The sequence below is a fragment of the Hydra vulgaris genome, chromosome 10 (genome assembly GCF_038396675.1).
Source record: "Hydra vulgaris chromosome 10, alternate assembly HydraT2T_AEP".
NCBI lineage: Eukaryota > Metazoa > Cnidaria > Hydrozoa > Anthoathecata > Hydridae > Hydra > Hydra vulgaris.
Genome location: NC_088929.1, coordinates 2,892,009 through 2,919,788, shown reverse-complemented (window position 1 = coordinate 2,919,788; position 27,780 = coordinate 2,892,009). Strand labels below are relative to the sequence as shown.

The 27,780-nt window shown below is 30.9% G+C and overlaps 1 protein-coding gene across 1 annotated transcript; it reads left to right on the top strand.

Moving 5' to 3' along the window:
- The first annotated feature begins 225 nt into the window (after window positions 1-225).
- Window positions 226-27,780, top strand: LOC100203792 (probable cadmium-transporting ATPase). Its single transcript, XM_065807075.1, has 8 exons — window positions 226-936; window positions 1,020-1,267; window positions 13,073-13,258; window positions 14,510-14,663; window positions 25,331-25,448; window positions 25,584-25,905; window positions 26,261-26,467; window positions 27,212-27,780. Exons 1-8 carry the CDS (start codon window positions 282-284, stop codon window positions 27,611-27,613), a joined length of 2,292 nt encoding a protein of 763 aa, XP_065663147.1. The 5' UTR covers window positions 226-281; the 3' UTR covers window positions 27,614-27,780.

The following is a 27,780-nucleotide window of genomic DNA, read 5'->3' as shown; positions in this document are numbered from 1 at the left end:
TTATTTTGGCTGCTCAGGCTTCTTGTTCCCTTAATAAAAAAAACTCAATTTTGTATAACTCTTTACTCAGCAACTTTTTACTGTAACTATTCTATTATGCAAAAAAATCTTTTGTTATTCTGTTTGTAATGTTACTCTCACCTTTTTTAAAGTGAAAAGTTAAACTCTTACATTTTTTATATATCTTAATATGCATATTAATAAAGGTTTTATTATAAAAAATAAAGTTTTCAAATTTCATTTAGTTAACTTAATTTTTCAATTAAAATTATTTAATTAAAATGAGTGTCCTTAATGAAGAAACTCCTCTTATTTTATCTAATATAAAGTCATATAATGGAGATAATGAGTTTTGCAATGTGCAAACAATAAAACTTCGTATTCAAAATATTTGTTGTGGAAAAGAAGCAGTAGTTATAAAAGAGAAACTAATAAATTTAAATGGTATAGAGTCAGTAAATGTTAATATTGTTAGTCGTTTGGCTTATGTTACTCATAATGCTTCAGTCATTCAATCATCAGCTATTCTTAAAATACTAAATGATCTTCAATTAGGTGCAAGTTTGTTAGAAAGTGGAACTTTGGATCATCAAGAAAATAAATTTTTTAAAAGTACTTTTTTATTTCAGTGGTTTAATTTAATCATAATGACTAGTTTATTTATTGCAGTTGTAGTTACATCTTTTAAAAAGCCATTATATACAAAATGGATTTCAATACCGCTTTTAACGATTGGTGGTTTACCAATGCTGCATATGTTGTTTTTAAACTTAAGACGCAAGGTTTTTGCAAACATTAACTTACTTATGCTGATTGCGATAGTTGGAGCAGTTGTTTTATATGAATGGTTGGATGCTTGCATTATTGTATATGTGTTTATAATTGCAGAGCTTATTGAGAGGATTTGCAAGTATAAAGTTGAAAAGTCTATTGCAGGTAAATTTAATTGTGTATATACTAATATATATATATTTTGCTCTCAAAAGTTTTAAGCATTTTTTATTTATTTTTTCATTAAGCACTTATGGTAAAAAGGCCTAATGTAGCTGTTTTAGCAGAAAATAATAAAACTGTTCCAATTGAACAAGTACAAATAGGAAGCTTAATAATTGTTTGTGCGGGAGAACAAATACCTTTGGATGGAGAAGTTGTTAGTGGAAAAGCTGCTGTTGATGAAAGCACTATAACTGGAGAATCTGTACCTGTTAAAAAAGTTGTGTCTTCAAAAGTTTTTAGTGGAACTATTTTGCAGACTGGATTTTTAAAGGTAATCAGTTTCATTTATTCTGTTCATTGAAATATGTTCTGTAAAAATAAAAAATGTTGTAAAACTTGAAAAATAATCTTTTTCATTTTTAGATGCTTTTAAAAAAAAAAATTTTTAACTTTGTTTTTTTTAATATAAAAATTTTAAAAGATTATTTGATTAAAACTTTTTGTTATTTTAAAAATGGTTACTGTTTCCCTATCTTGAAATATCTAATTTCAAACAAAATTCAAAATAAAAAGTTTAATTCTTCAAAAGTGATTTGTGTAAAAATTTATGGATTTATGCAAAAACATAAGCAATCAAATTTTTATGTTGTATCAGCTCTTATTAAAAGTGTTTTTAAAAAAAAGATGTGAAGTGATGTGAAAAATATAAGTGATGTGAAAATGTCAACAATTCTAATTACATTAGATTTATATTATTTTATATTGCATAATATTTCAAGCAGAAAATTTAATCAGTAGACAATTATTATTGACATTTGGAAAAAAATTAAACAATTGAAGCCTTTTGAAACTAGGGTTGCCAGATGTCCGGTCTTACGGAGGAGAATACAGTACCAAACCTAAAAAAATAAATTTTTTTTACAATGTTTTCCTTCATAAAAGCCACATGTCTGGCAACCCCACCCCCAATTCCATATTGCTCAAATTTTATTATTGTCATGTCAATGTTATTAATAACAACATATTTCATTTACTATAACTATTATGTGTATTTACACATCCTCATGTATATAATATCATCTTATATATTTGCTTTTAAGTGAGTTTAGATATTGAGATATATGCATAAATGCATACATTGATCAAAGGTTAGGAATTGGGTAGGCAAAAAAAGATAAAACTTTTAAGTTTTCATATAGTATACAAAAAACTAATAATTACAAATAAAAATAATAATTCTGAAAATTACACATTACCATGGTCAATTTTTCCTGCCAGTTAATAGAAACACTGTGCTTAGTGCTGTTATTTTTAGCATGTAGTTATAATTTGTTCGCTCTTTAACTGATTTACTTTTAAGAATAATGCATCATTTGTATATAGGTAAGCATAAATGATGCATAAATTCTCAAAAATAAATCAGGCTCATTCTATTTCAAATCATCTAATGGTCCCCAGGGTACCATCTCAGGTTTGTTTCAAATTTTGATCACTCACATATTATATGAAGAAAAAAAACACAATCCTTGACTGACCATTCAAAAGTTCATCTAATCAATATTGACCGAAATTGGAAAAATATAAGTATTTGGAGCTTATAGTGCAGATTTTTTTTTGATTTTTGACAGACCATAACTTTTAATATAAAGTAGCCGATCACTTGAAATTTTGTACAGCAATAGTTTTTCTCTCAAATAATCTATTTTTGCAGGTGTTTTTAACTGATCTTAAAAAGTTTTTGAGTTATTGTACCCTATAGTTACTTTAATGTGCTGCAGTTCAATACCTATAGATAGGCAATGCAAATTTTTTGTTATTTTTGTGTACTTAGGGTAACCATCTGTGGTTACCCTAAGTACACAAAAAGCAAAATTATACATTTAAAATTAGTTTAACACTTGCAGCAGCCTGTTAAAATCATTTTTTTTGAAAAATATGATAAATAACATTAACTTTGCAGGCCTAGAAAATAGCATAAATAACTGAAATAAATCATGAAACCTTTTACTGTAGAGGTTCTAAACATAGGAAATTAATAAAAAATATATAAAAATCAATAAATAAGACCTATATTCTATCTTATGGCATAGTTGTAGCCCTATGACTTAAGGGTTTTTTAACTTTTTCCTGAATGAATAGTTTCAGTTTTCCTTTAAATGATATAATCAGTGTCTTAATTCATATCAATTTATTTGATATGATTTTGGAATTTATTTTTATTTAATTTTATGCATATAATATAATTTACACACGGTTATAGTTTGAGTGTGAATAAAACACTTCAATTGCATTTAGAGTTGACTTTAAAATCTAAAGTTTGAGGACTTATTGGAAATATCTCCATTCAAAAATGTAAGTAAATGCGACAAATTAGGATTTAGAAAGCAAAATGTTAAAAAACTGGGTACAAGTTTGAAAAACCTAGTAGCTTCAGTATTGGATAGACCCAAAAAGTAAAATATTGGAAAAAGAGCAAAAGTGAATAACATATTATAATTTAGACAAATTTTTAGATGCAATAAAAAAGTAAAAATAAGATGTTCTTAAACATTTCAGTTTAAGAACATCTTGTTAAGAAAGCCCAAAAGTTGAAAAATGAAAAAAGGATACTTGCTAAACCTAGGCTAGAAAAGGTAACCTTTGAAAAATATTGTTGAACATGTCATTGAAATTTATGAATCTGAAGAGTTCACCAGACAATGTCCAAGAAAAAGATTTTTTTTCTGTGCATATAAATAATATAAAAATTCATTAGCAAAAATGTTTAATATTAGTTCGTTTAAAGAAACTTCAAACCTCGGCGGTAGTAAAAGAGTGCAGAGAAAATCTCTCCTAAAACAAACATGGCAAGCCATGCAAACTGCTCCTCCAAACAGCTTTTTACAAAAGCTTTCGGTTTCGGCGCGATCCATTTGTTTATTCATTTAAAAAAATGCTTATTAAATACAAAATTTGATTTTATACTCGTTACAAGCATATGCTTGTAATGGTAATATTACAAGAATATATACATAACATGAGTTGTTTATAGCAACATGAAAAACTTTTTTTGCAATGACCATGCCTTTAGAATAGCATTTTAGTTTATAATGAAATTGTTGGTTTATTTTAAAAATGACTTTTTTGTTTTTCTTCTTTGCCTTTTTTATTTAATGTAGTTTGGACAAGAATTTTTAATTTTTCTAACCATTATCAAAAAATAGAAGAAAAAAAGGCTTAATTTTATTAAAAATTATACTTTTGTGAGAGACATAAACTGCTTCCATAACCACTTTAGCGGAGTTTAGGTGAGAGCAAGAGCTATAGCTCTCACTATCCACCAATGCCTCGAACTTTACCTGAAGTTTCTAAACACAAAGTTGGATTCAATATTGCATCACAGTTGGTATTAGTAAAAGTCACTTAGTTTTTGTATGTTCTTATCATCAAAATGCTAAAATGATGTGTGGTGCTTTACTTAAGGGTTTTTAATATATTAAAAAGGTTTGATGAAAGTATGTGTTTGTAATATAGATAGTTGAAGCTGCATGTTTAATTTATGCTCCAAGTAACAATCAGATCACATACAAACAATGGGTGTCAACTGACTAAACTGCACTTGTCTCAGTCCAAACAAGCATAATTGAGTTTATTGAAGCTCTAAGTGAAACTATGACTTTGTCAAAGAAGCACAATCTTCCTATTTATCAGAGGCAAAAATTCCATTAAATATTAAACTTAATGTACTGCCTTGAAGATTACAATATAAAACATTTCAAAAAAATTTCATAAAATAAAATATTTCAGTGATGTGTGCATCACAGTACAAAGATGACAAACATTTATTAAACTTAATGTACTACCATCAAGATCACAAATAAATGCTGAGCATCACCTCTTTACTATATTCCATGCCAAAAGCCTATGTAGTGGAATAAGAGGAGCTATAAAAAAAGAAACAGCAAAAACGAGTCTATGATTAGCAATTACAAATCAGTGTTAGAAGGTGTTGGCATGTTTTATTAAGTGGTGATATTAATAACCATAAAACTTATTTTAATCTCCAAAAACAATATATGATATATAGATATAAGCACAGAAATATTTATTACGGAGAATCTCTAGCAATCCTGTTTATGATACCTGTTGCTGAATAATGTTAACTTGGTACAAAAAGATCCTTCAAATTTTAAATCCAGTAAATGCATTGCATGTTTTTACGATGATGAATGGTACATAGTGTTTGTGCTTAAAATTTCTAATGAAAACCATGTTTATGTGAAGTAATGTGCACAATTGTGTCAGTTTTTGTCTGTTTGATAAAGAATTATGTCAAATTAGTGCTATATTCCTTAAGGGTAGAAGTGCTTGTGACTACAATCTTGCAAATAATAATTATGATAGTATTATGAGTTATGTAAATCAGAGATAAAGAAATTAGTGTAATTGTGTTTCATGTGTATATACTAGGGATATGACTTTTTTGCAACCTACTAGGCCTGTATCGTAATTCAATGAACTTTTATGTAAAAAGAACGAATAGATGTTTCATTTTGACATATTTTGAAAAAAGGTCACCCCAAAACCAAAAAATCGAATTTTCAATAGGTACACTTTTGTACAGTAAATGAATATTAAAGGCTGAAGATGTTGTAAGAGTCATACTCCTGTTGTTATTTTATTTATTTATGCAACATGTACTGTGATATAACAAAAAACATTATGTGATATATAATTATACAAGTATTACAAAATTAACAGTATCAAAGCGTCTAGTACAACAATATACATAACTGTCTGTGTCTATAGGCCTACTGTGTTTAGTACATGGGTCACATGATGCTCACTCATAAAGAGTCTAGCGCTTATTACTTAGAATGAATCGAAGTTGCAGTTTGTCTTTCTTTCTGCAGGAAGCATACAGGTCTTGCATCACCTTGATTGCACGTTCAGCTATCTGATTACTTCGTGGTATGTCGATGACGGATGGCTCTTTCTTCCAGTGATTTTTGAATGACTGCAATGCCTTTTTGTAAAGCTTCAATACATCAGATAAATTCTTGAAGTCATTGTCATTGTACTTTTGACTACTAAACCAATGTTCTGCCCACTCATATGAAATGAACCTGCAAACCTTCTCCAAATTCTTTCTCGCTTCAGGCATAAGAATGAACGCCAGAATGGCGAGAATGGCTCTTGAGTTCCATCTGGCATTGCTCATATTAGGAATGTTCTGAAAGTGAATCAGAGGGAAGTTTCTTTGTTCTTCATAGAACCTAAACACTCTTGTTAAATGGTACAAAAACTTCATATCGTCTCTCCACCCTGATTTATCAAGAATTTCTACAGTTCCATTCACAAACTTATCCTTCAGTTCATCATACTTATTCAACAGTTCAGACACAAATGGGTATTCAATGTTTGGAGATTTGGTATCACCCCCAAGTTCTTCGTCCATCACCAGACGGAGAATCCTGTCTAGTACGTGATGCTGACAACCGATAAATTGTGGTATTGTGACACCCTTTAATTTAAACATACGTTGCAACTTCACAACAACTCCATTTCTCTTCCCAGTATTGACGTTTGTTGTATCAGTAATGATCATCTTAATTGAATTCCACAAATTGTATTCATCAATAAGTTTGGCAATTTTTTCAGCAACAGTTTCAGCTTTGCCATCTTTTAAACGCAGTGCATCAAGTTTCACGTCAGTTCTTTCATTCTGAAGTACAACTACCTGATATTCCTTATCATCTATTCGTTTGCCGTCAAAGTGTAAGGACCACTGTTCCATTTTAAGTTGTTGTATCATTTCTTTTTTTAATTTACCTGCCTCTTTGAATATGGACTTGTAAATTGCTGATTGACTTGGAGTTGGAAAATCAATACCTTGTTGTGATAATACATTGCATATTTTAGCAGCTTTCTTTGTGGAAACTCCACTTGATGTAACCATACTTACAGCAAATTTACTTTTGTAGTGCTTTCTAGTTTTTTTCTGAGTGTCCTCATCATCGTCTTTATCACCGTCGTCGTCTTCATCATCTTCACTCTTACTTTTGCAGTTTTCAGATTCAGTACCACTGTCTGTGGTAGACAGGACTTGTGATGTGGAAGGTATTGCTGTTCCAGACTGGACTTTCCTTCTCTTGGAAGGGTGAATGGTTTCTTTACTTGCCACTTGTCCTGTTGAGTACCCCACCTGTCCTTTACTTTCTTTTTGTAGGTGGTATAGACGTTTATCTTCCGAGGATAACCACTGGCCATCCACTTTCGTGATGTCAAATAATGCATTGAGAACATCATATTTTCCACGCTTGACACATTCATCATAGACCTTCAGCACCTTCATAAGCTTTGCTCTTATCACTTGATCAGACACACGTGGAAAATTCAGTTTATTGTCCCACAATTTTGTAATTTCCTTAGAAATTTGGTCTATTCGTTCTTTTCTTCCTTTAACATATGCTCCGAGAAACTGGTATCTTCCTACGATCTGCAATTGAAGTGGTATTCTGGATTTTTCATCGAGTGAATGTTCTTCTACAGCCACGCTTCCTCTTCTTCTGTGTGACTCTTGAAATCTCACCAAATTTTTAGTCCAAGTCTTCTTGTTCTTTGTTACTGTGGTATGACTTTTCTTGTGAGACATCATATAATATTGTTACGACTTTACGGATAGCTGAGCGTAAATATCCGTTTAATAAAGTCGTTTAATTAATAAAATACTTTAACTGTATAGTAATCCAATTATAGTTCGATAATCCAGTCAATGTTGATAACAGTTCGATAATCCAGTCCGTATCCTAACGATAATGCTACAACTACTTATACTTCGTACACTTACAGCGTCTTTAGTTCGCTACAGTAGTTCCTTATTAGCTCAGTTACACGCAGAGTACTTCATAGAACTATTCACATTATCAACACTGAGCTCTGACAGCAGCTCGCTTATATAATTATTTAGAGCTTCCAGAATGTTCTACTAAGTTCTATAATCTTCTACAGTCTGTTACAGTCGTCTATATCACCGTGGTAACACAATGACGTCATCACATAACAATTCCAAGTATTTGCCGGCACACGGCCGTTTCGTTGCCATGGTAACGTGTGGCGTTATATTTATAAATTCATAACAAAATAATGAAATAAATAGAATTAAGCTGAGAATTAAGCTTAAGATTAAAACATCGGTCAAAAATGAATGTATAAAAATGGTAAATCAAATTTTTATTTTGGGGTGACCTTTTTTTGTTGCAGAAAGCTATTTGGGCCTTTTTTCATGATTTTAGGTAAAAGTTCATCGATTTATGATACAGGAAACATTTTATTTGAAAAAAAATTAAAAAGTCATATCCCTAGTATATACACTTCTTTTATCAGCATTATTTTATTTTTTATTTCAACTTTTTTGCAATATAATAAGCTTTATTTTTTAGGTCTCCTTTTAAATTAAAAAGCAACACTCAAAAGGCTAAAATTATGCCATGAAAGAGAGTCTTTAAATTTTTAAATTTCTCATTTTATATTTTTTTCTTAAAAAATAAAGTTATTAGCTTTCCAAAGGACTTAAAATTTTGAAGTTAACAATTTTTATCATTCTTAAATGGGGGGAGGGGGTGTACATTATGAAGACTTGAACAAATTTATGAATCTCACAAACACAAAAATAGATTGGATGTGTGATAGTAAGTGACCAGGGCCCTGGCTCCGGCTAAAAATGAGACTTTTTGCAAATCCGGCCCTGGCAAAGTTATAAAATTTAGCAGGGGTTGATAGCCGGGGCTAGAAAAAAATTTATAATTAATTTATATATTATACAGTGGTTTTCATAAATTTAGACGCACTCATTTTTTTTACATATATGTAAGAAAATACTTAAAATAAAATAAAAGTGCTACCGCTATGTTTGATATATAATTTAATAGAGGAAGTGAAACTCTATTATAGTGTACCTTAATTTTTTTTACAGGATGTTTATTACTCATTCTATAACAATTAACACAAAAAAGTTAATTGATAAGCTTGATTTTATTTTATTCATAAATTTAGATGCACAATCAAAAAAGTCTTATATTTTGTTAATTGATAGTTAATTAGTAGTTTTTTTCCCATATTTCTCATTAATAGGCCTAAATTAATTGGTTCTGTCAAAAAATCTTATATAAATATGATTTATCTGGAATTAGTTGATCATTATTTAATAAATTAACAACAGTTAAGTTAGTTTTGCACTAAAAAGATGCAAAAATTGGACAAAAGATGTATCACTTAAGGTGAAAGATGGAAAATTATTGCTCACATCAAAGAAGGAACCGAAAGTAATAGAGAAATCGCCAGGTTAATTGGAGTTTCTAAGAAATGCGTTCGGACAACGAAGCAAAACTTTCTTTACAGGTGGTGTCAGCGAGAAAACGAGGCCAGGTATACCCTTGTCAACCACCAGAAAGGACGATAGTGCCCTTTTTAGAGCTGTCAGAGCTAATCCAAGAATTAGTTACAAAGAATTGACCACAGAATTCAATACAACGCGAAATACATCTATTTCTCAAAGCACAATCCGCCAAACACCTATCAAATACAAGATTGGAGTTTACTCTGCTTTGAAGAAACCGCTCCTGCGTCCATATGATAAACAAAGGAGACTAAAATGGTGTCGTGAAAGAAGTTATTTGACAAAAGAACGATGGAAAAACATTATGTGGAGTGATGAGAGTAACTTTGAGCTTATCAATTGGAAATCTAACATAACAAAAGAATGGCTCACGAAAAGTATTACGCTAAGTACATTAGTCCAACTGTACAAAGTGGAGGAGGCTCGATAGGAATCTGGTCATGCTTCAATTACAAAGGTGTTGGACGTCCTTAAGGAGACCTGGTTTAGGCTCCCAAAAGCGATGTGCAAAAATCTTGTTTAGTCTATGCCTAGAAGAGTTCTTAGTTGTATTAAAGCAAAAAGTGGATACATAAAATATTGATTGGTTCATAAATTACGCCTCCTAATGTATCGTGCGTCTAAATTTATGAATAATTTTTTTTGTCTTATTTTTTTAATACCATGTAGTTGTACCTAATTATTACTTAGTATTTGTATTTTTTTTTGTAAATTTTTTTTAAATTTTGTATTCTGTATGTATTTATCTAATAAATAGAAAAAAAACTAAACCGAAATCTTTTTTCATTATTGTTTTATAATCTTATACTTATATTTGCTATTTATTAAATTCTGGCATATATTTATGCCAGTATTTAATAAAAAGAGACAGATACAGTAAAAAGATGCAACTTGTTGAATAAGAAGCCAAGCAAGAATGAGTTTTGGTTTATTGTAATAGAGAAGATAGCTTGTTTGAGCATTGACCATGATTAGAGAAACAGCATAAAAGAGGAAGGCTAAAGCCTGCTGCTGCTGCTGCTGATGATGATGATGATGATGATGATGATGATGATGATGATGATGATGATGATGATGATGATGATGATGATGATGATGATGATGATGATGATGATGATGATGGTAATGATGATTATGATCATGTTGATCATAATGATGTTTATATATGTATATATATACAAAATATAACATGAATTTAAAAAAAAATTGTACTTAAGGATGTATAAATGTGTTTATGCTGACCTGGTCACAAATCCGGCCTTTAGAGAATGCAAGAGCAGATATAGTAGAAGAATGTGACTTAGCTGAATGACAAGTCAATCAAGAATGAGTTTTGGTTGATGGAACTAGAGATGATAGCTCCTTTGAGCAGCAACCATGATAGTATTTAAAGAAAAAGGAAAGAGATGCAACTTTACAATGATGGGAGAGAGGCTCAAGCTTGGAGTAAGATACACACTTTGGCTTAAGGTTGTATCTTTTAAAGATACAAACATTAGCTCAAGCAAGCTAAATCCTATATCTTTATAAGATACAAAGTTTAGTTAACTAGGAATAATGGAGCTTAGCATCGGACATCAATTTTTTATTTTGATTTCCTGTAATAATAAAGGAGTTTGTTCTCAAGAGTGTTGTTCTTTTGAAAAAGATGAAAAAATAAATGATGAAATTTCAATTAGATATAGCAGCTGCACAAGAAGGTAAAAAACTCGGATTAAAATGAGGCTTGACTTAACCAAAGCGAAGGAATAAAAACTTCTGTACCTGCCTGGATCCAGGAAGTTACGTAGGAGGCACATATATCAGCAGAGAGAGAAAAGACATCAGCCCAAGTACCATCACAAAGAAAATCACAAAAAAAATTTGTAAACTTTAGGGTAGTAGTAAGTAGTGTGATGATAGGTTGAGTCTAAAGAAAATGTACGAGATAAAAGATGTATAGAGATTGTTGTATGGTCAGAATTACCTAAAGGAGAACTAGAAAAAAATGAAAAAAGCTAGAATCAGAGACTTTTTGCTAATGACTCAACTTTATACTCCTGTCTTGTTAAAAAGTCTTCTATTTTCAATCGCTAAGAACAGGCAGTCAATCTTGAATCTGATATCGCCTCTGTAACCTGTTACAGCTCACAGTGGCTTGTAAATTTTAACTCCAACAAAACTCAGTTATTTACTGCAAATAACTATCGCAATACTAATCATAGAACCTTTGACTTTTTAAGTCTTCTGTCATTCCACCATTCTTGCTCTAATACTCAATTCTTTTTTTCTAGTAGTTCCACACTTGATAGTGGTTGCTTGCTGTTGTTATAGTTCCACACTTGATTGGTTGCTTGCTGTTGGGAGTGAATCGAAATAAAAATAACAACAACAACAAAAAAATCGAGAAGTAAACATAAGTGATTATGGTTGTCTGGAAGCCAAAAGCATTTAAGCAAGAAATTGAGAAAAACAAGTTATAAGTTTAAGTGCCAGCAGGGTCAGTGGTGTTAGAGCTTAGCCGCACAGTGTGATGGGCATTAAATTCCCCAATAACAACAATATTGGCAGAGGGATAAAGAGAAAGGGCATGATCAAATTAGTCAGAAATTATCTAAAAAAGTTCAGTCTTGAGAAGAAGTCTTGATAAAGAACAAAGAGAAAGGTAATAGAGTGAAGAGGTGCTAAGCATTAAAATAATGTACATAAAACATAAAATAGTACATAAAATAATGATCAGATGATTCAAATCTGATTTCTCGACTAATAGGTGAATTGATGGTTAAGTAAACATTTACTGAAACAGTTAGGTGGTGATGATGGTTTTTATGTTTAGTATTATTGGTTACTTTGAACATGGTTCAAGTTGAAGAAAACTTGACTTATTCCTAAATAGAGCATGACATCTCAAGCAATGAACTATGCAGTTGTCTCGACATCTCAAGCAATGAACTATGCAGTTGTCTCAGTCCTGCTAATTAACTTAAAGTCAGAACTTAGAGCTTCTTTTGTGATCTCAACAATACACACCAAAAGCACTAACAGGACACTATCCATGTGCAACATGGCACTGTTAATACTCTGATACTTTACAGATGTTGATGGAATTAGCCTCTCTGAAAGAAGATAGCAGGAAGAGTTGCATAGCCACTATCAAGGTGGCACAAGAAAAATGTATGCATTCATCATCCTCTGTAGGAAAAAATGTAATACAGGTTTACATCTACGCCAGTCCAGTATGATAATATTAGGCTGGCATAGCCTAATATAATACAGGTCAGCCTATTATAATACAGGTGTCAGCTTAGTATAATACAAGTGAGTGAACACTGTGTCAGAGGTCAGGCAGAACACAAACATGTATATATATGTATACAAAATATATATATAGTAAATTTTGGGTGAGCTAACACAGTAACTTAGGCACCTCCAATTAATAAGCTGACAAAAAAAAGCAGGACATGGAACAGGTTGCACTGTTCCATGTCCTGCTGCTATGAGCTGAAACTACAAGCATACTTTTTTATAAGGTCTTTTAAACCAAGTTTAGAAGGAAAAACGATGTTTAATACAAATTATTTCATTAAGCAATATGCATAAAATAATGACCTAGTTTCACTAGATATCTAGTTTTTATAATATTTTTAAGTTTAATTTTTATAGCACTTTTTTTTTTAATTTTATAAATATTAAAACATTTTTAGCATAATATACATTATTTATATATTGTATAATATGTATAATGCTAGATATTTATAATTGATTTTCATTTTTTTGTAGATAAAAACTGTTTGTGATTATCATTCATCGACATTATTTCAAATTTCACAACTTACTGAGTTAGCTCTGGCAAAAGAATCCCATACTGTAAAGCTGATGAACAAATTTGCACAGTATTATATCCCTATAATTCTGTTTGGATCATTTCTGTGTTTCATGATACCTTACATTATTCACAAAGTTAAGGTATGTACATAATGTTTAAATTTAGTAGTTTAATGTAAAGTTTACTAAAGATATGCAGTTCTAGATTTCATCACTATATTTAAATATAAATTTAAAAATAAAGTTGACATATCTACACAAAACAACCCTTAAAATAATTACACAAAATGTTTAAATAACTTCACTATAAATTAGCGAAAACACAATAAATAAAATATCATGAGAACAATCTGACAAATGAACTACTAGAAGTAATGATGACCTTGGTTTGCAAACTACATAATGACCTACACATTTTTCCTAGATGCACACTGCTGTAGGGACAAAATTATTCAAAAAATGACCTACTCAATAGAATAATAGTGTAATGAATAGTAATAAACAGTGTAGTGAAAGTAAAAATAACAATAATAATTAAATCCCAGTAAGCAAAATACGAATTTAGCGCATCTAATTTTTTGACAGTTTTAAACCTTTTCCCTAGTAAAAAATCTTCAGGCTTTACTGCCCCCTTCTTTCCCCCATCACCACCACCATAAAATTATGCAACGTAAAATTTGTAACTCCACCCCTAAAAATGCTGCTTAACATAAAAATACCCTTAGAAGATATTTAATTTAAACTCTATTGACAACATGTTAGTGTAGTGTCACCGACATCAATATTAATAGGAATACAGATATGCAGGTTTAAATTGCTTTGCAGGGTTTGTGCAATATAGTTTATATTTTATGTTTAACTACAATATATTTTATGTTTTTTTGGGAAGTATATATTTTTTGCTTGTTTACTATTGTTGTTAAATAATTGTTGTATTATTATTTTTGTTTAATAATTATATTAATTATTATTTTTGTTTAATAGTTATTAATTATTTTTTCATTGATGATATAGCTGCAAACTGTGACTGTGGCTATATCATTGACTGGTATAGTTGTAAACAGCATAGTCTACATTATTTTTTTGTTTAAGTTCGGCTAGGCACTCTTTTAATCAAAAGAAAGGTTTTTGTGGATTTATAAAAATAAAAAAAAATGTTGTGTCACAAAAATGATTACCCCACCCATTTCCCCTGCTATAAATTGTAACAAAATTGGTAACACCTAACACCCACCTACCCTTGTTGCATGGCCTAATTTGTGGACAACCACTATGTATTAAAACAATTTTTAGATGTGTTAAATATGTCTTGTACTTATATAAAAAAAATTATATCATGTTAGTTTATTAGTAATTTTAAGATATATATATTTTTTTCTTTCTTTTTTGCAGCCAAGTATTATAAATAACATCAGTATTCATTTGTGGGGTGTTCGTGCATTGACAATTCTTGTTGCTGGTTGTCCATGTTCACTTGTTATGGCAACTCCCTTAGCTATTGTTTCTGGTATAACTACTGCTGCAAAAAATGGATTCCTAATTAAAGGTTTGTTTTGTGTTTAAATGGTTTGTAATTATTGCAGTTTTTTTTAGCTTTTTTGTTTTAAGTATATGTGATATATGTTATTTTTAAGTTGGTGTTTTATTTTTTTTGGTAAATTTTTTACTTCAAAAATTCAAAAGCACTTTTTTTTTTCTTCTAGTTGCTATGATTTTTTTATTTTAAAGAAATAAAATAGTTTTCAAAAGATATAAATTGAATCTTATTATTTACAAAAACAATTGAATTGGTCATGCTAAAAAGAGTCCAGACAATATAACTGGAAAAAAAAAATAACACCTGTTTAACTTAACGAAACAAACGAAATTTTTTTCATATATTCTTTTCCAACTAAAGAGACAAACAGGGCCATATTTAGCTTCATGTAAACAAAAATAAAAATATATAAGTTCTTTAAAAAAATTTATTTCAAAAAAATTAAATTTTTTTACTTCTTTGAAATAAAATTTATTTTAATTTATATTTTAAAAAATTAAAGAGCCTTTTTAAAGAATTTTAAAAAATATTTTTTTTTAAGGAATTGAAGAGTTAGTTTTTAGCAAAAAAGGGTAAAAAAAATCATTTGTGCTTTAATAACTAAGTATTACTTTTATTTATTATAAAATGTTCAAGCTATTTTTTTTTTTTAAAACATCTTCACTTCCAACAAGGTTGCAAGCAACCACTAATTAAAGTTGGAAGAAAAAAGATGGAGATTGGAAGATAAAAGTTGAAGATTTTAGAGCAAGTTGACAGGCGACTTAAAGGATTGCAAATTATATGAATCAGGAAAGCAAAATGAAGGAAGCAAATTCCAAGGAACTGATGTTCGAGGAAAAATACTAGACGAATAAGGGTTTTGGGAGCACTTAGGAGCAGTCACAGAAAAAGGATAAGACTTAATTGAATGACGAGTAATACGAGAATGAATTCTAGTAGATGGCACAAGAGATGCTAGCTCTTTAGAGCAGCGCCCATTATAGTATTTGTAGAAAAGAGAAAGAGAAGCAACATTACGGTGATGTAATAATTGTTGGAGGTTGGCTGCAAGAGCAGGTCTAACTATGTTTACAATGCGTTTTTGCACCTTGTCTCAAAGACAAGGCGCATCATTAGATGATCTGCTCCAGATATGGCAACAGTATCCCATATAAGGCCGGGTTTGAGATTTATAAAGATAATAGAATCCGAAGTAAGAAAGTGTCGAGCTTGATAAAGAGATGCAACCTTAGCAGATGCTAATTTTGCAACTGATTTGATATATGGTTTCCAAGAAAGATCGAAAGTAAGAATTAATCCTAGAAGATGAAGAGTAGATGACTCATTGAGTATATCACCATTCATAAATAAAGGAAGATCTAACTTATTGCGATAACGACTGGCTGAAAAATATTGAGTTTTATCTGAATTAAAGTTTACCAGTGCCATGCTGTAGCAGAAGTGAAATCCTATTCAAGCTCAAATGCTCCTTCCAAACAATCAGAGAGTGTTGGCTTCTTATCATGATAAGAATAAATGGTAGTATCATCAGCAAACAATGCCACCTTAGATGTGAGAATATCTGAAAGATCGTTAATGTAAATTAAAAAGAGTATAGGGCCAAGGATAGGCTGGCTAACACCCTGATATATATATTTCTGCAAATGTATCTCTCTGTTATTTCACTTTTAATCTGACTATATTTTTATTTAAGTTCCTATAAGTAACTTTTAAGTTATAAGTAACTTTTGTTTTGGAAAAGATTTTTATTTTAATTAAGTTTTTGTACAACTTTTGAATTATAAAAAACATTGAAGTTTTATTTTCATGCTGAAACAATTCTTTATTTAAATTTACTCATAGCCATAACTTGGTACCACAAATGTTTTACATTTTTACTTTTACATGACCCCATAAGCACTAATAAAAATAAGAGGGTGGTTTACAGTTTTTGTATGATCATTTTTGTTTAAAAATTTAAAAAAATTTGTGACCTATCAAAATGCCAAGGGAATTTAGGAAAAAAACTCATTAAAGATAAGGAAATAGCAAATCTAAAGTTCTAAAAATTAATATAAGTTAGTAAAGGAATTTAACGAGAGTTCACTCATGCATTGAGTTTAAGAGATTCTGGACAAAAGTGTGTTGTAACAAGATTTCATTTTCCATCCGAAGTATTGAGCTTTTGTTAATATCTAAAATGTAAACTGAAACTTGAATATACTTATTAACTTACTGACTAACACTTATTTTACATTCTTTACTGAGCAACAGTTTAGATTATGGATTGTTGATAAAAGCTGGTCAGGTTGCTGCTGCGATAAGAAAAAATTTGCAGATTGTAGCTTGAAAATATTTTCCAAAATCTATCCAAATCACAGTCACTAACCTAATAAGTATTGTATTGTTTCTATTTTTTTTTTTTTTTTTCTATTTTTTTTTTATTCACCTCCTCAAGGCCGAGAAGGCCACTACAGATGAGGAGGCTACTTAATAGTGGTTATAACCCTCTTTCAACTCTATAACTTAGAAACACAAACAACAAACTTGACGAACAAGACCGCTGCACGGAGAAACAAGTTAAGCGCGGTACTACCAGGGACGTGGTGGGGATCAAACTCGGAACCTTTCGCTTATGAAGCGAGCGCTTTACCACTACACAACTACCGCACATTGTTGCTGTTAAATTGCTAGTAGGGCTGATGTTACATGATAGTATATATAGAGAAACATTAAGACATGGAAACTAGGGAACTCCTAAACCTGCTTCTTTTGCTTCAGATCTCTGTAATTTTTCTGTTTAGATCTCTGTATTTTTCTTTTTAATAATCATCCCCAGTGATCAAATAAGATTTGATAAAGGTTTTTTTTATCTGGTTATTAAGGTGCTCTATGAAGTCATTACAGTCTTGTAATAGAGTAGAGAGCATTTAACTAGAAAGTTCCTCCTCACTTACTTATATAGCAAACATAGCCTAAGCTAGCATTAAGTCTCGGGCCTTCTAAAGTATGTGCTCTAATCATTGTTCTATGCCTGCTACCTAAAAACCATTGTTCTATGCCTGCTATCTAAAAACCATTGCTCAATGCCTGCTACCTAAAAACCATTGTTCTATGCCTGCTACCTAAAAACCATTGTTCTATGCCTGCTACCTAAAAACCATTGTTCTATGCCTGCTATCTAAAAACCATTGCTCAATGCCTGCTACCTAAAAACCATTGTTCTATGCCTGCTACCTAAAAACCATTGTTCTATGCCTGCTATCTAAAAACCATTGCTCAATGCCTGCTACCTAAAAACTATTGTTCTATGCCTGCTACCTAAAAACCATTGTTCTATGCCTGCTATCTAAAAACCATTGTTCTATGCCTGCTATCTAAAAACCATTGCTCAATGCCTGCTACCTAAAAACCATTGTTCTATGCCTGCTACCTAAAAACCATTGTTCTATGCCTGCTACCTAAAAACCATTGTTCTATGCCTGCTATCTAAAAACCATTGTTCTATGCTACCTAAAAGATGATTTGAAAGATCTGCAAATAGAATAATCAGCAGGAAAAAATTTTTTGTAAAGTTTTTGTATTTTTTAAATGTAGGATATGTTTTTAAATCTTAAAAATTGTTTGTCTTAGATAAGATTTAATTAAAACATCTGTTTATGATAAACTAAGTATGACTATGATCTAAAGTTTGTATGATTAACTATGATTCATCTCCTTCATAAGGTTCAGAAAATTTTAAGAAATTTAAAAATAAAGTTTACAAAAAATAGATATATATATCTATTTTCCCAAATGACCCTAACCCATAACCATAACTGTAATTCATAACCCTTAACTTCAACACAATCTTTTAATAGAACTTCTGTGTGAGCTTTACAAGTTGAAAATAAAATATTGTTGAAAAAACAACTCCCTTATAATACAAAGCCTTCATAAGACATACAATAAATAAGAAATGTATAATATATAATGACAAAGGCTTTATAATATATACAATTTGTTATAATTTTTCATAATAATATAAAATATAAGTTCATGTTATATAGAACTTTCATAAAATGTACAATAAATTACAAACTAATAAAATAAAAGCTTTTTTAACCCTGTACAATAAATTAATAAAAGCATAAGAAGACAAACAAATATAAAAAATTAGGATACGGAGTTTAATGACGATTTCAGGTCAAGCCTCACTCTTCTCCATGGTTTTCCTCACATGTGGTGCTGCAATTTTCAATCGAAACAATTACTTCCATATCTATCAGCAAAACCATTCTCCAGAAAAAAAACGTCTGTTTATTACTGCTAGAAACAGTTGTAAAAAGGTTTTGTCTAACGCCGAAACCCGCTATTCTCAGGTCATGAAATCTCATTGTTCATGACAAAAATAAGGCTCTTGTGACTTCTGGAGAATCTTTATTAGTATCGATAATAATAGCAAATCTGTAATTCTACCTCTCTTGTATGGTTCAGACTTTGTCACCTCGCCTAAAGACAAAGCTAAAGTGTTTGCTAAGAACTTTTCATCAATATCATCTCTTGATTCGACTAGTTGTGCTCTGCCTGATATAGCTGTCAAACAGGTTGATCCATTGCTTGATATTTGTACCATTCCAGCTTCTGTATTTAAAATGTATTCTTGCTTAGACTCTCCTACAGCTTTTGGCCCGGACAACATACCTGTTATAGTCTTGCAGAAGTGTCCTCCGGAGCTGTCGTCTATACTTTCAAAACTATTCAACAAGTGCTTATCAAAGTCTTGTTTTCCAGCCTGCTGGAAAGTGGCATTTGTTATCCCAATTTCCAAAAATTCTAAAGAGCGATCTGATTCGTCTAATTACCGTCCAATTAGTCTTCTTCCTATCATAAGAAAGGTTTTTGAATCTTTAATTAGCAAACACTTAATTTCTTATCTTGAATCTAATAACTTACTTTCTGATCATCAATATGGATTTCAATCTTCTTGTTCTACAGCTGATTAGCTCACAGTAATAACCGATAGATTTTTTGTGCATTAGATAAAGGTGAAGAGGTTAAAGCCATCGCTCTTGATATTTCTAAAGCTTTTGATAAAACTTGACATACTGGTCTTCTCCATAAGCTTTCTTCTTACAGTGCATCTGGTAACATCTTTAAGATTATTGAATCCTTCCTTTCCAATCATAGTTTAAAAGTTGTCCTCGATGGACAGCACTCTTCTTATTCTGGAACTTCAGGGGTTCCTCAAGGTTCAATCCTTGGCCCTATACTCTTTTTAATTTAAATAAACGATCTTCCAGATATTCTCACATCTAAGGTGGCATTGTTTGCTGATAATACTATCATTTATTCTTGTCATGATAAGAAGCCAACACTCTCTGATTGCTTGGAGGGAGCATTTGAGCTTGTAAAGGATCTCATTTCTAGTACAGCATGGAGCTTACAGTGCCTGGTGAACTTTAATTCAGATAAAACTCAATATTTTTCAGCCAATCGTTATCACAATAATTTAGATCTTCCTATATTTATGAATGTTAATGTACTCGATAAGTTATCTACCCTTTATCTTCTAGGATTAACTCTTACTTCCGATCTTTCTAGGAAACTGTATCCAAATCTGTTGCAAAATTAGCATCTGCTAAGGTTGCATCTCTTTTTCGAGCTTGACACTTTTTTACTCCGGATTCTATTCTCTATCTATAAATCTCAAATCCGGCCTTATATGGAATACTTTGGCCATATCTGGGGCGTATCTTCTAATGATGCCCTTTGTTTTTTACACAAGGTGCCAAAATGCATTGCAAACTTAGTTGGACCTGCTCTTGCAGCCAACCTCTAACCATTATCACATCAGTGTGATGTTGCTTCTCTTTCTATATTCTACAAATACTATAATTGGCACTGCTTTAAAGAGCTAGTGTCTCTTGTGCCATCTACTAAAATTCATTCTCGTGTTACTTGTCATTTAATTAAGTCTCATCTTTTTTCTCTGACTGTTCCAAATTGCTTCAAAAATTCTTATTTATCTAGTTTTTCCCTCAAACATCAGTTCTTTGGAATTTGCTTCCTTCATCTTGCTTTCCTAATTCATATAATTTGCTATCTTTTAAGTTGTCTGTCAATCTTTATCTTGCTCTACAATCTTCATCTTTTTTCTTCCAGTAACTTCCAACTGTAATTAGTGGTTGCTAGCAGCCTTGTTGGAAGGGAAGATTTTAAAAAAAGAATTAATTTTTTATATAGTTTAAATAGTTCATTTTTTTATTACAAACTTAAAAGAATTTTACATTTATTTTTTATTTTAAACTTCGCTTTTAACAAGGCTGCAAGCAACCACTAATTAAAGTTGGAAGTTACTGGAAGAGAAAAGATGAAGATTGTAGAGCAAGATAACGATTGACAGACGACTTAAAGGATTGCAAATTATATGAATCAGGAAAGCAACTTAAGAACAGTCGCAGAAAAAGGATAAGACCTAATTAAATGATGGGTAATATGAGAATGAATTCTAGTAGATGGCACAAGAGACGCTAGCTCTTTAGAGCAGCACCCATTATAGTATTTGTAGAAAAGAGAAAGAGAAGCAACGTTACAACGATGTGATAATGGTTGGAGGTTGGCTGCAAGAGCAGTCAAGAGTCAGAGTCCAACTATGTTTACAATGCGTTTTTGCACCTTGTATAAAAGAGAAAGGGCATTATTAGAAGATCCGTCCCAGATATGGCAACAGTATTCCATACAAGACCAGATTTGAGATTTATAGAGATAGAGAATTGAATCCGAAGGAAGAAAGTGTCGCGCTCGATAAAGAGATGCAACCTTAGCAGATGCTAATTTTGCAACTGATTTGATATATGGTTTCCAAGAAAGATCGGAAGTAAGACCTACTCCTAGAAGATGAAGAGTAGATGACTCATCAAGTACATCACCGTTCATAAATATAAACCTTGCTTATGATAGGAAAAAGACTAATCGGATGATAGTTAGACGAATCAGATCGATCTCCAGATTTTTTGAAAATAGGGATAACAGATGCCACTTTCCAGCAGGCTGGAAAACAAGACTCTGATAAACACTTGTTAAATAGTATAGACAACAGCTCCAGAGAACACTTCTGCAAGACAATAACAGGTATGTTGTTTGGGCCACAAGCTGTAGAAGAGTCTAAGCAGGAAATCACTTTAGATACAGAATCTGGAGTGATATGAATGTCAAGCAATGGATCAACCTGTTTGTTGGCAATATCAGGTAGAATGCAACTAGTGGAATCAAGAGATGATATTGATGAAAAGTTTTTAGCAAACAATTCAGCTTTGTCTTTAGGTGAGGTGACAAAGTCTGAACCATACAAGAGAGGTGGAATTAAAGATTTTCTCTTATTATTAATACTATTAAAGATTCTCCGGAAGTCACGAGAGCCTAATTTTTGAGATGAGATACAAGATTTCATGACCTGAGAATAACGAACTTTGGCATTAGACAAAACCTTTTTTCAATGGTTTTTAGCAGTAATAAACTGATGTCTGTTTTCTGGAGAATTTTTCTGCTGATAGATACAGAAGTAATGGTTTCGATTGGCAATTGCAGCAGCACAGTGTGAGGAAAACCATGGAGGAAAGTGAGGCTTGACCTAGAATCGTCAAAAGGGAACAAAAGATTCCATTCCAGCCTGAATCCAGGAATTTATTTAATAAGCGCATTTGTCGACAGGAAGACGAAAGATTTCTACCCAAGGGCCATCACAAAGAAAATCATGGAAAGAATCTCAGTCAGCTTTACTGTAGTTGTAAGAGGTTCGATTGGGGGATTCAGTTGTGAAGAAGAATGAGATATTAGTTTTAGAGAGATTAAACCGTGATCACAAGCACCTATGGGTGAATGTCGAGAAACTGAGCACTGACTAGGATCAGAAACAAGACATAAGTCCAGTAGAGAAGGTAAATGATTCGAGTTGTTTTGAAAGCGTGTTGGAAAGTTGGTTATTTGAGTTAGGGATTGAGAAAGGCAAAAGTTGTGGGCTTTAATGCCTGCACAATCACTGACACTAGAGCCAAGCCATTCAGAGTGGTGAGCATTAAAGTCGCTGACAACAAATATATTAGCTGATGGATTAAGAGAGAGGGCTTGGTCAATATAATCAGAAATAACATCAATAAGAGTGCAGTCTTGAGTAGAAGGAGAGCGATATAGAACAAAGAGAAAGACGATAAAGTGAAGCGGTGCTAAACGAAAGCACATGAAAGAATAGTCTGTTGATTCAAACCTAGTTTTGCACAAATAAGTGAATTCTTAGGAATGTAAATGCCCAGGCCAAGTATGTGACTATTGGAGTCTTTGCGAATTAAAGGAAGATAACCATTAACACTAAGATCGCAAGATGAGACAGCTGAACTCAAATTAGTCTCACAAAGAGCAAATAGGTATGGTGAACTTTTACCATATGCTATTCCATATTCAGAATACTTGCTATTTATTCTAGACAGTTTACAAGTATTCTATTGGTTTATTCTTAACAAGTAATTTTTGTTAATATTTTTTATAAATTTATCATTAAAGGTTTTTGGAATCAAGCCATTATTGTTTTTATACATAAAAATGAAATTCTGGTAAATATTGATTTTATATATATTCATCATTTGTCTCATTAATGGTTTGGTGTGATCATATTTGTTTTTCTTTTTTTAATATTTTGCAATGACATCACAAATGGTGGAGGTGTTGATTTAACTGCAAAAAAAAAAAAAAAAAAAAGGTCAGATAAATGTAGAAAAAGAGATGAATGACAGAAGTGATGCTCACCATTTATACTCTGATCTTCAAGGTAGTGCATTAAGTTTAATAGATACTTATCAGAGGCAAAAATCTCATTAAATCAGCACATCTGTCTTATTTTTATGGATTTTGCAGAGAAGTATGTTTTCTTGTGCAAGATGCTGTACAAATAATTTACTGGCAAGCAGATCAAGCTACCTTACATTCACTTGCTGTTTTTTACAAAGATAAAAAAAAATCAACTCAAATGTGAATGCTATTGCATAATTTTTGACAATCTTTGCCATGAACAAACGTCAGTTTATTGTTTTCTCACAAAGTTACTTCCTATGGTCAAATTCAGACTAGCTACAATCAATAAAATAAAATATTTCAGTGATTGTGTGCATCACAGTACAAAAATGACAAATATTTATTAAACTTAATGTACTACCTTCAAGATCACAAATAAATGCTGAGCATCACTTCTTTACTATGTCCCATGGCAATGGGATAGAAGAAGTGATGCTCTAGTGGAATAGAAAGAACTATAAAAAAAGAAGCAGCAAAAGCGAGTCTAAGAGCAGCAATTACAAATCAGATTCTTGCACCACACAAACTGTTAACATCTTCACATACATGTGAAGATGTCAGCATATTTTATAAAGTGATGATATTAATAACCATAAAACTTATTTTAACCTCCAAAGGCAATAAATGAAGATATTAGCACAGAAATATTTTTTACAGAGAACCTCTAGCAATCCTGTTTATAATACCTGTTGCTGAATAATGTTAACTTGGTACAAAAAGATCCTTCAAATTTTAAGTCCAATAAATGCATTGCATGTTTTTATGATGATGAATAGTACATAGTTTTTGTGCTTGAGATTGGTAATGAAAACCATGTTTATGTGAAGTAATGTGCACAATTGTGTCAGTTTTTGTCTATTGTACAAAGTAATATATCAAATTAGTGCTACATCCATTAAGGGTAGAAGTGCTTGTGACTACAATCTTGCAAATAATGATTATGATAGTATTATGAGTTATGTAAATCAGAGATAAAGAAATTAGTGTAATTGTGTTTCATGTGTATATACACTTCTTCTTTCAAGATTATTTTATTTTAACTTTTTTGCATTTTAATTGACTTGTTTTATTTTTTAGGTCTCCTTTTAAACTAAAAAGCGTCAAACTCAAGAGGCTAGAATTATGTCATGAAAGAGAGTCTTTAAATTTTTAAATTTCTCCTTTAAATTTTTTTCTTAAAAAATAAAGTTGTTAGCTTTCCAAAGGACTTAATATTTGAGCCAAGCAAAAATATCTAGTTTACAAAAATAATTATCAAAAAGTTTACTAAGTTTAAAAATACCTGAATTTACTTGGGTGATTTTAAAGAATTACTTGGGTAAATGGTAAAAAAAAAAGTGTAAATTACCCAGGTCACATTTAAAGTAATACCTGGGTAAGAAACACTAATTACATAGTCGTTTTTTGCTTGGGGCCTCCAAGCCCTAAGGGAAATTATTAATTTTGGTATGTCACAAGCACAAGTTACAGAAAACAAAAAAATATTAAAAATATTCTATTAATTATTAATGAGGGAATTTTCTTTTTTCAATGCATTTATAGGACTTATGTTATTTATTGTCATTGGTTTGTTTTTTTCTAGTTTATATTTCAGTTTTTTTTTTAGTTATATGTTATAGTTTTTTTAAATTAATTTTCTTGAGTTTAATGATATACTTAAAAAATATTTATAAATCAATTACCAATAAAACATAGTTTGTTAAGAGATAACATTTTAAGCTGTTTTGAATTCTTGTCTGTTGCATAGTTCTACCTGTTATATATTATCCTGTAGCATACATTTAATCATAAATTAGCTAACAATACAATTTCTTTTAAATATAATTATGTATATAATTTTTTTACATAATTATGCATACAATTTTTAGGTGGCGAATATTTAGAGCTACTTGCAAGAACAAAAACAATTGCCTTTGATAAAACTGCAACACTTACTGAAGGCAGATTTCAAGTTATTAATGAAGTCTTCTTTAATAGTACGAATGGGTTTGTTATTATTTTCTCAATTCTTAATTAATTATGTGAACATAACTTCGTCTTATAATACATAGCACTTGCCTTTGCCATGGGGGTTAGCTTAACAGAATCCATTTTCAACTAGTTTTTTTCTTTTTAAACAAGTGATGATGTTATAAAAGTTGCTGCTGCATTAGAATTAAAATCAAGTCATCCATTGGCTGCCCCCATTGTCAGTCGATACTTAGGTTGTCTTACAGATATCCTGTTAAAAGAAGGTTCACAGTTTGGCTTACCTGAGGTTTCAGATTTTGAAGTTGAAAATGGTATGGGTTTACAAGGAAAGATTGAAGGTGTGAATGTGGCTATTGGAAACATTGAGCTCATGAAAAAACTAAATATTCTCGTTCACCAAAAGTCTCAGGAATATTTAAAAGATTGGTCCAACCAAGGTTTTACTGTTGTGTTCATAGCAATAGATGGAACAGTAAGATCTTTTTATTTCATTAAATTTTTTCTTTTTTCTATTATACTGTATTTGCATAAAATATATGTGTTAGCCCGATATATTTATTATTTATTAATAAATATAAGTTTTTAGACATTACCATCATCTCCAGTCATCATGACAAAGTCTCATTTTTTAACATTTTTACACTCAAAGTACACAATTTTAGGTGTAATATATATTTTTTAAATGGCTTTTATGTGAATATTTTTATTGGATAGTTTTTATGTGAATGTTTTTATTGGATAGTTTTTATGTGAATGTTTTCATTGGATAGTTTTTATGTGAATGTTTTTATTGAATAGTTTGCATAGTTTTATTTCTTTTTTTTCAGCTAAAAGGAATTTATGGTATGGCAGATAAGCTCCGTGTTTCTGCTCCATTAGTTGTTGAACAACTTCAAATGATGGAAATAGAGGTAACTATGCTCACTGGAGATAATGAAGGTTCTGCTATGATGGTGATGAGAAATATTGGACTGAAGAGCTGTAGATTTAGTATGACACCTACCAATAAATTTGAATGGATTGAACAAAAAAAGGTATTCAATTTTTATGTCAATCTAAAGTTGCATTACTTGATATTGATATTCGAGACTTATTATTCGTCTTCTTTTTCATATATTAATATCCATTCCCAAACTTATGCTACTACTTAACTGCTTAACAATTTCAGTTTTTTAATATTTTAAGCTCATATTCAAATTTTGCAAACAGCTACATTTTTTATAAAAACGCAACTATTATAAATGCAACTACTAAACTCGTTAAATTTTTACCACTACTACTCTTTTAACTACGACTGCTGCTGCTGCTGCTGTTACTACTCCAAACGATACTACTACTGTTTCTACTACTGCATAAGAATAAAAATAATTTTTTAGTGTATAATATATATATATATATATATATATATATATATATATATATATATATATATATTTATATCAACCCTCGGAATTAGGGTCGGCATTCGGCAATGCCGACCTAACTGCCGACCTGAAAGTATTTGAGGTCGGTAAAAAATAGCCGACCTCGTTTCTATGTTTTATGGTTAGACCTTTGTATCAAATAATTTTTGCCGACCTGATGCCGACCTCTAAAAGATTGAGGTCGGCAAATTATTGCCGACCTCATTTTTCCTAAATCCGAGGGTTGATATATATATATATATATATATATATATATATATATATATATATATATATATATATATATATATATATATATATATATATATATATATATATATATATATATATATATATATAATTGGTTTTAAAAAGAACGAATGTCACAAAGTGGGTTTCACAGTTGCAATGATTGGCGATGGAATTAATGATAGTCCTGCTCTTGCTGCTGCTGATGTTGGAATTGCTATTGGTTCTTCAGCAGCAGCACTCACTTTTCAATCAGCAGGCATTTTACAAATGTCAGATAATTTGTTGAAAATCGTTGAGTTGTTACAGCTAGCAAAATACTGCCGAATAATTGTGTTTCAAAATATTATTGGAGCTGTATTAATAAAATTAGTTTTTGTATTAATTGCTTTATCTGGACATTCAATGTTGTGGTTTGCTGTTTTGTCAGATGCTTTTGGTTTGTTATACGTTATGTTAAACGGAATGAGACCTTTATATTGGAAACCTAAAGTTGGTAATGCAGACGTGACCCAAAAGGATGCATAAAATTATATTGATAATATATATAAAAACTCATATATATTATGTTGAAAAGTTAGTAGAATACATGTAGTAGTATATATGTGCGAGTTTGTTACAGGAAATCTACAGAATTTGTTAATCTAGAGGAAAAAGCATCCTTTGAAAGAATGTAAACTTATTTAATGCCTTAA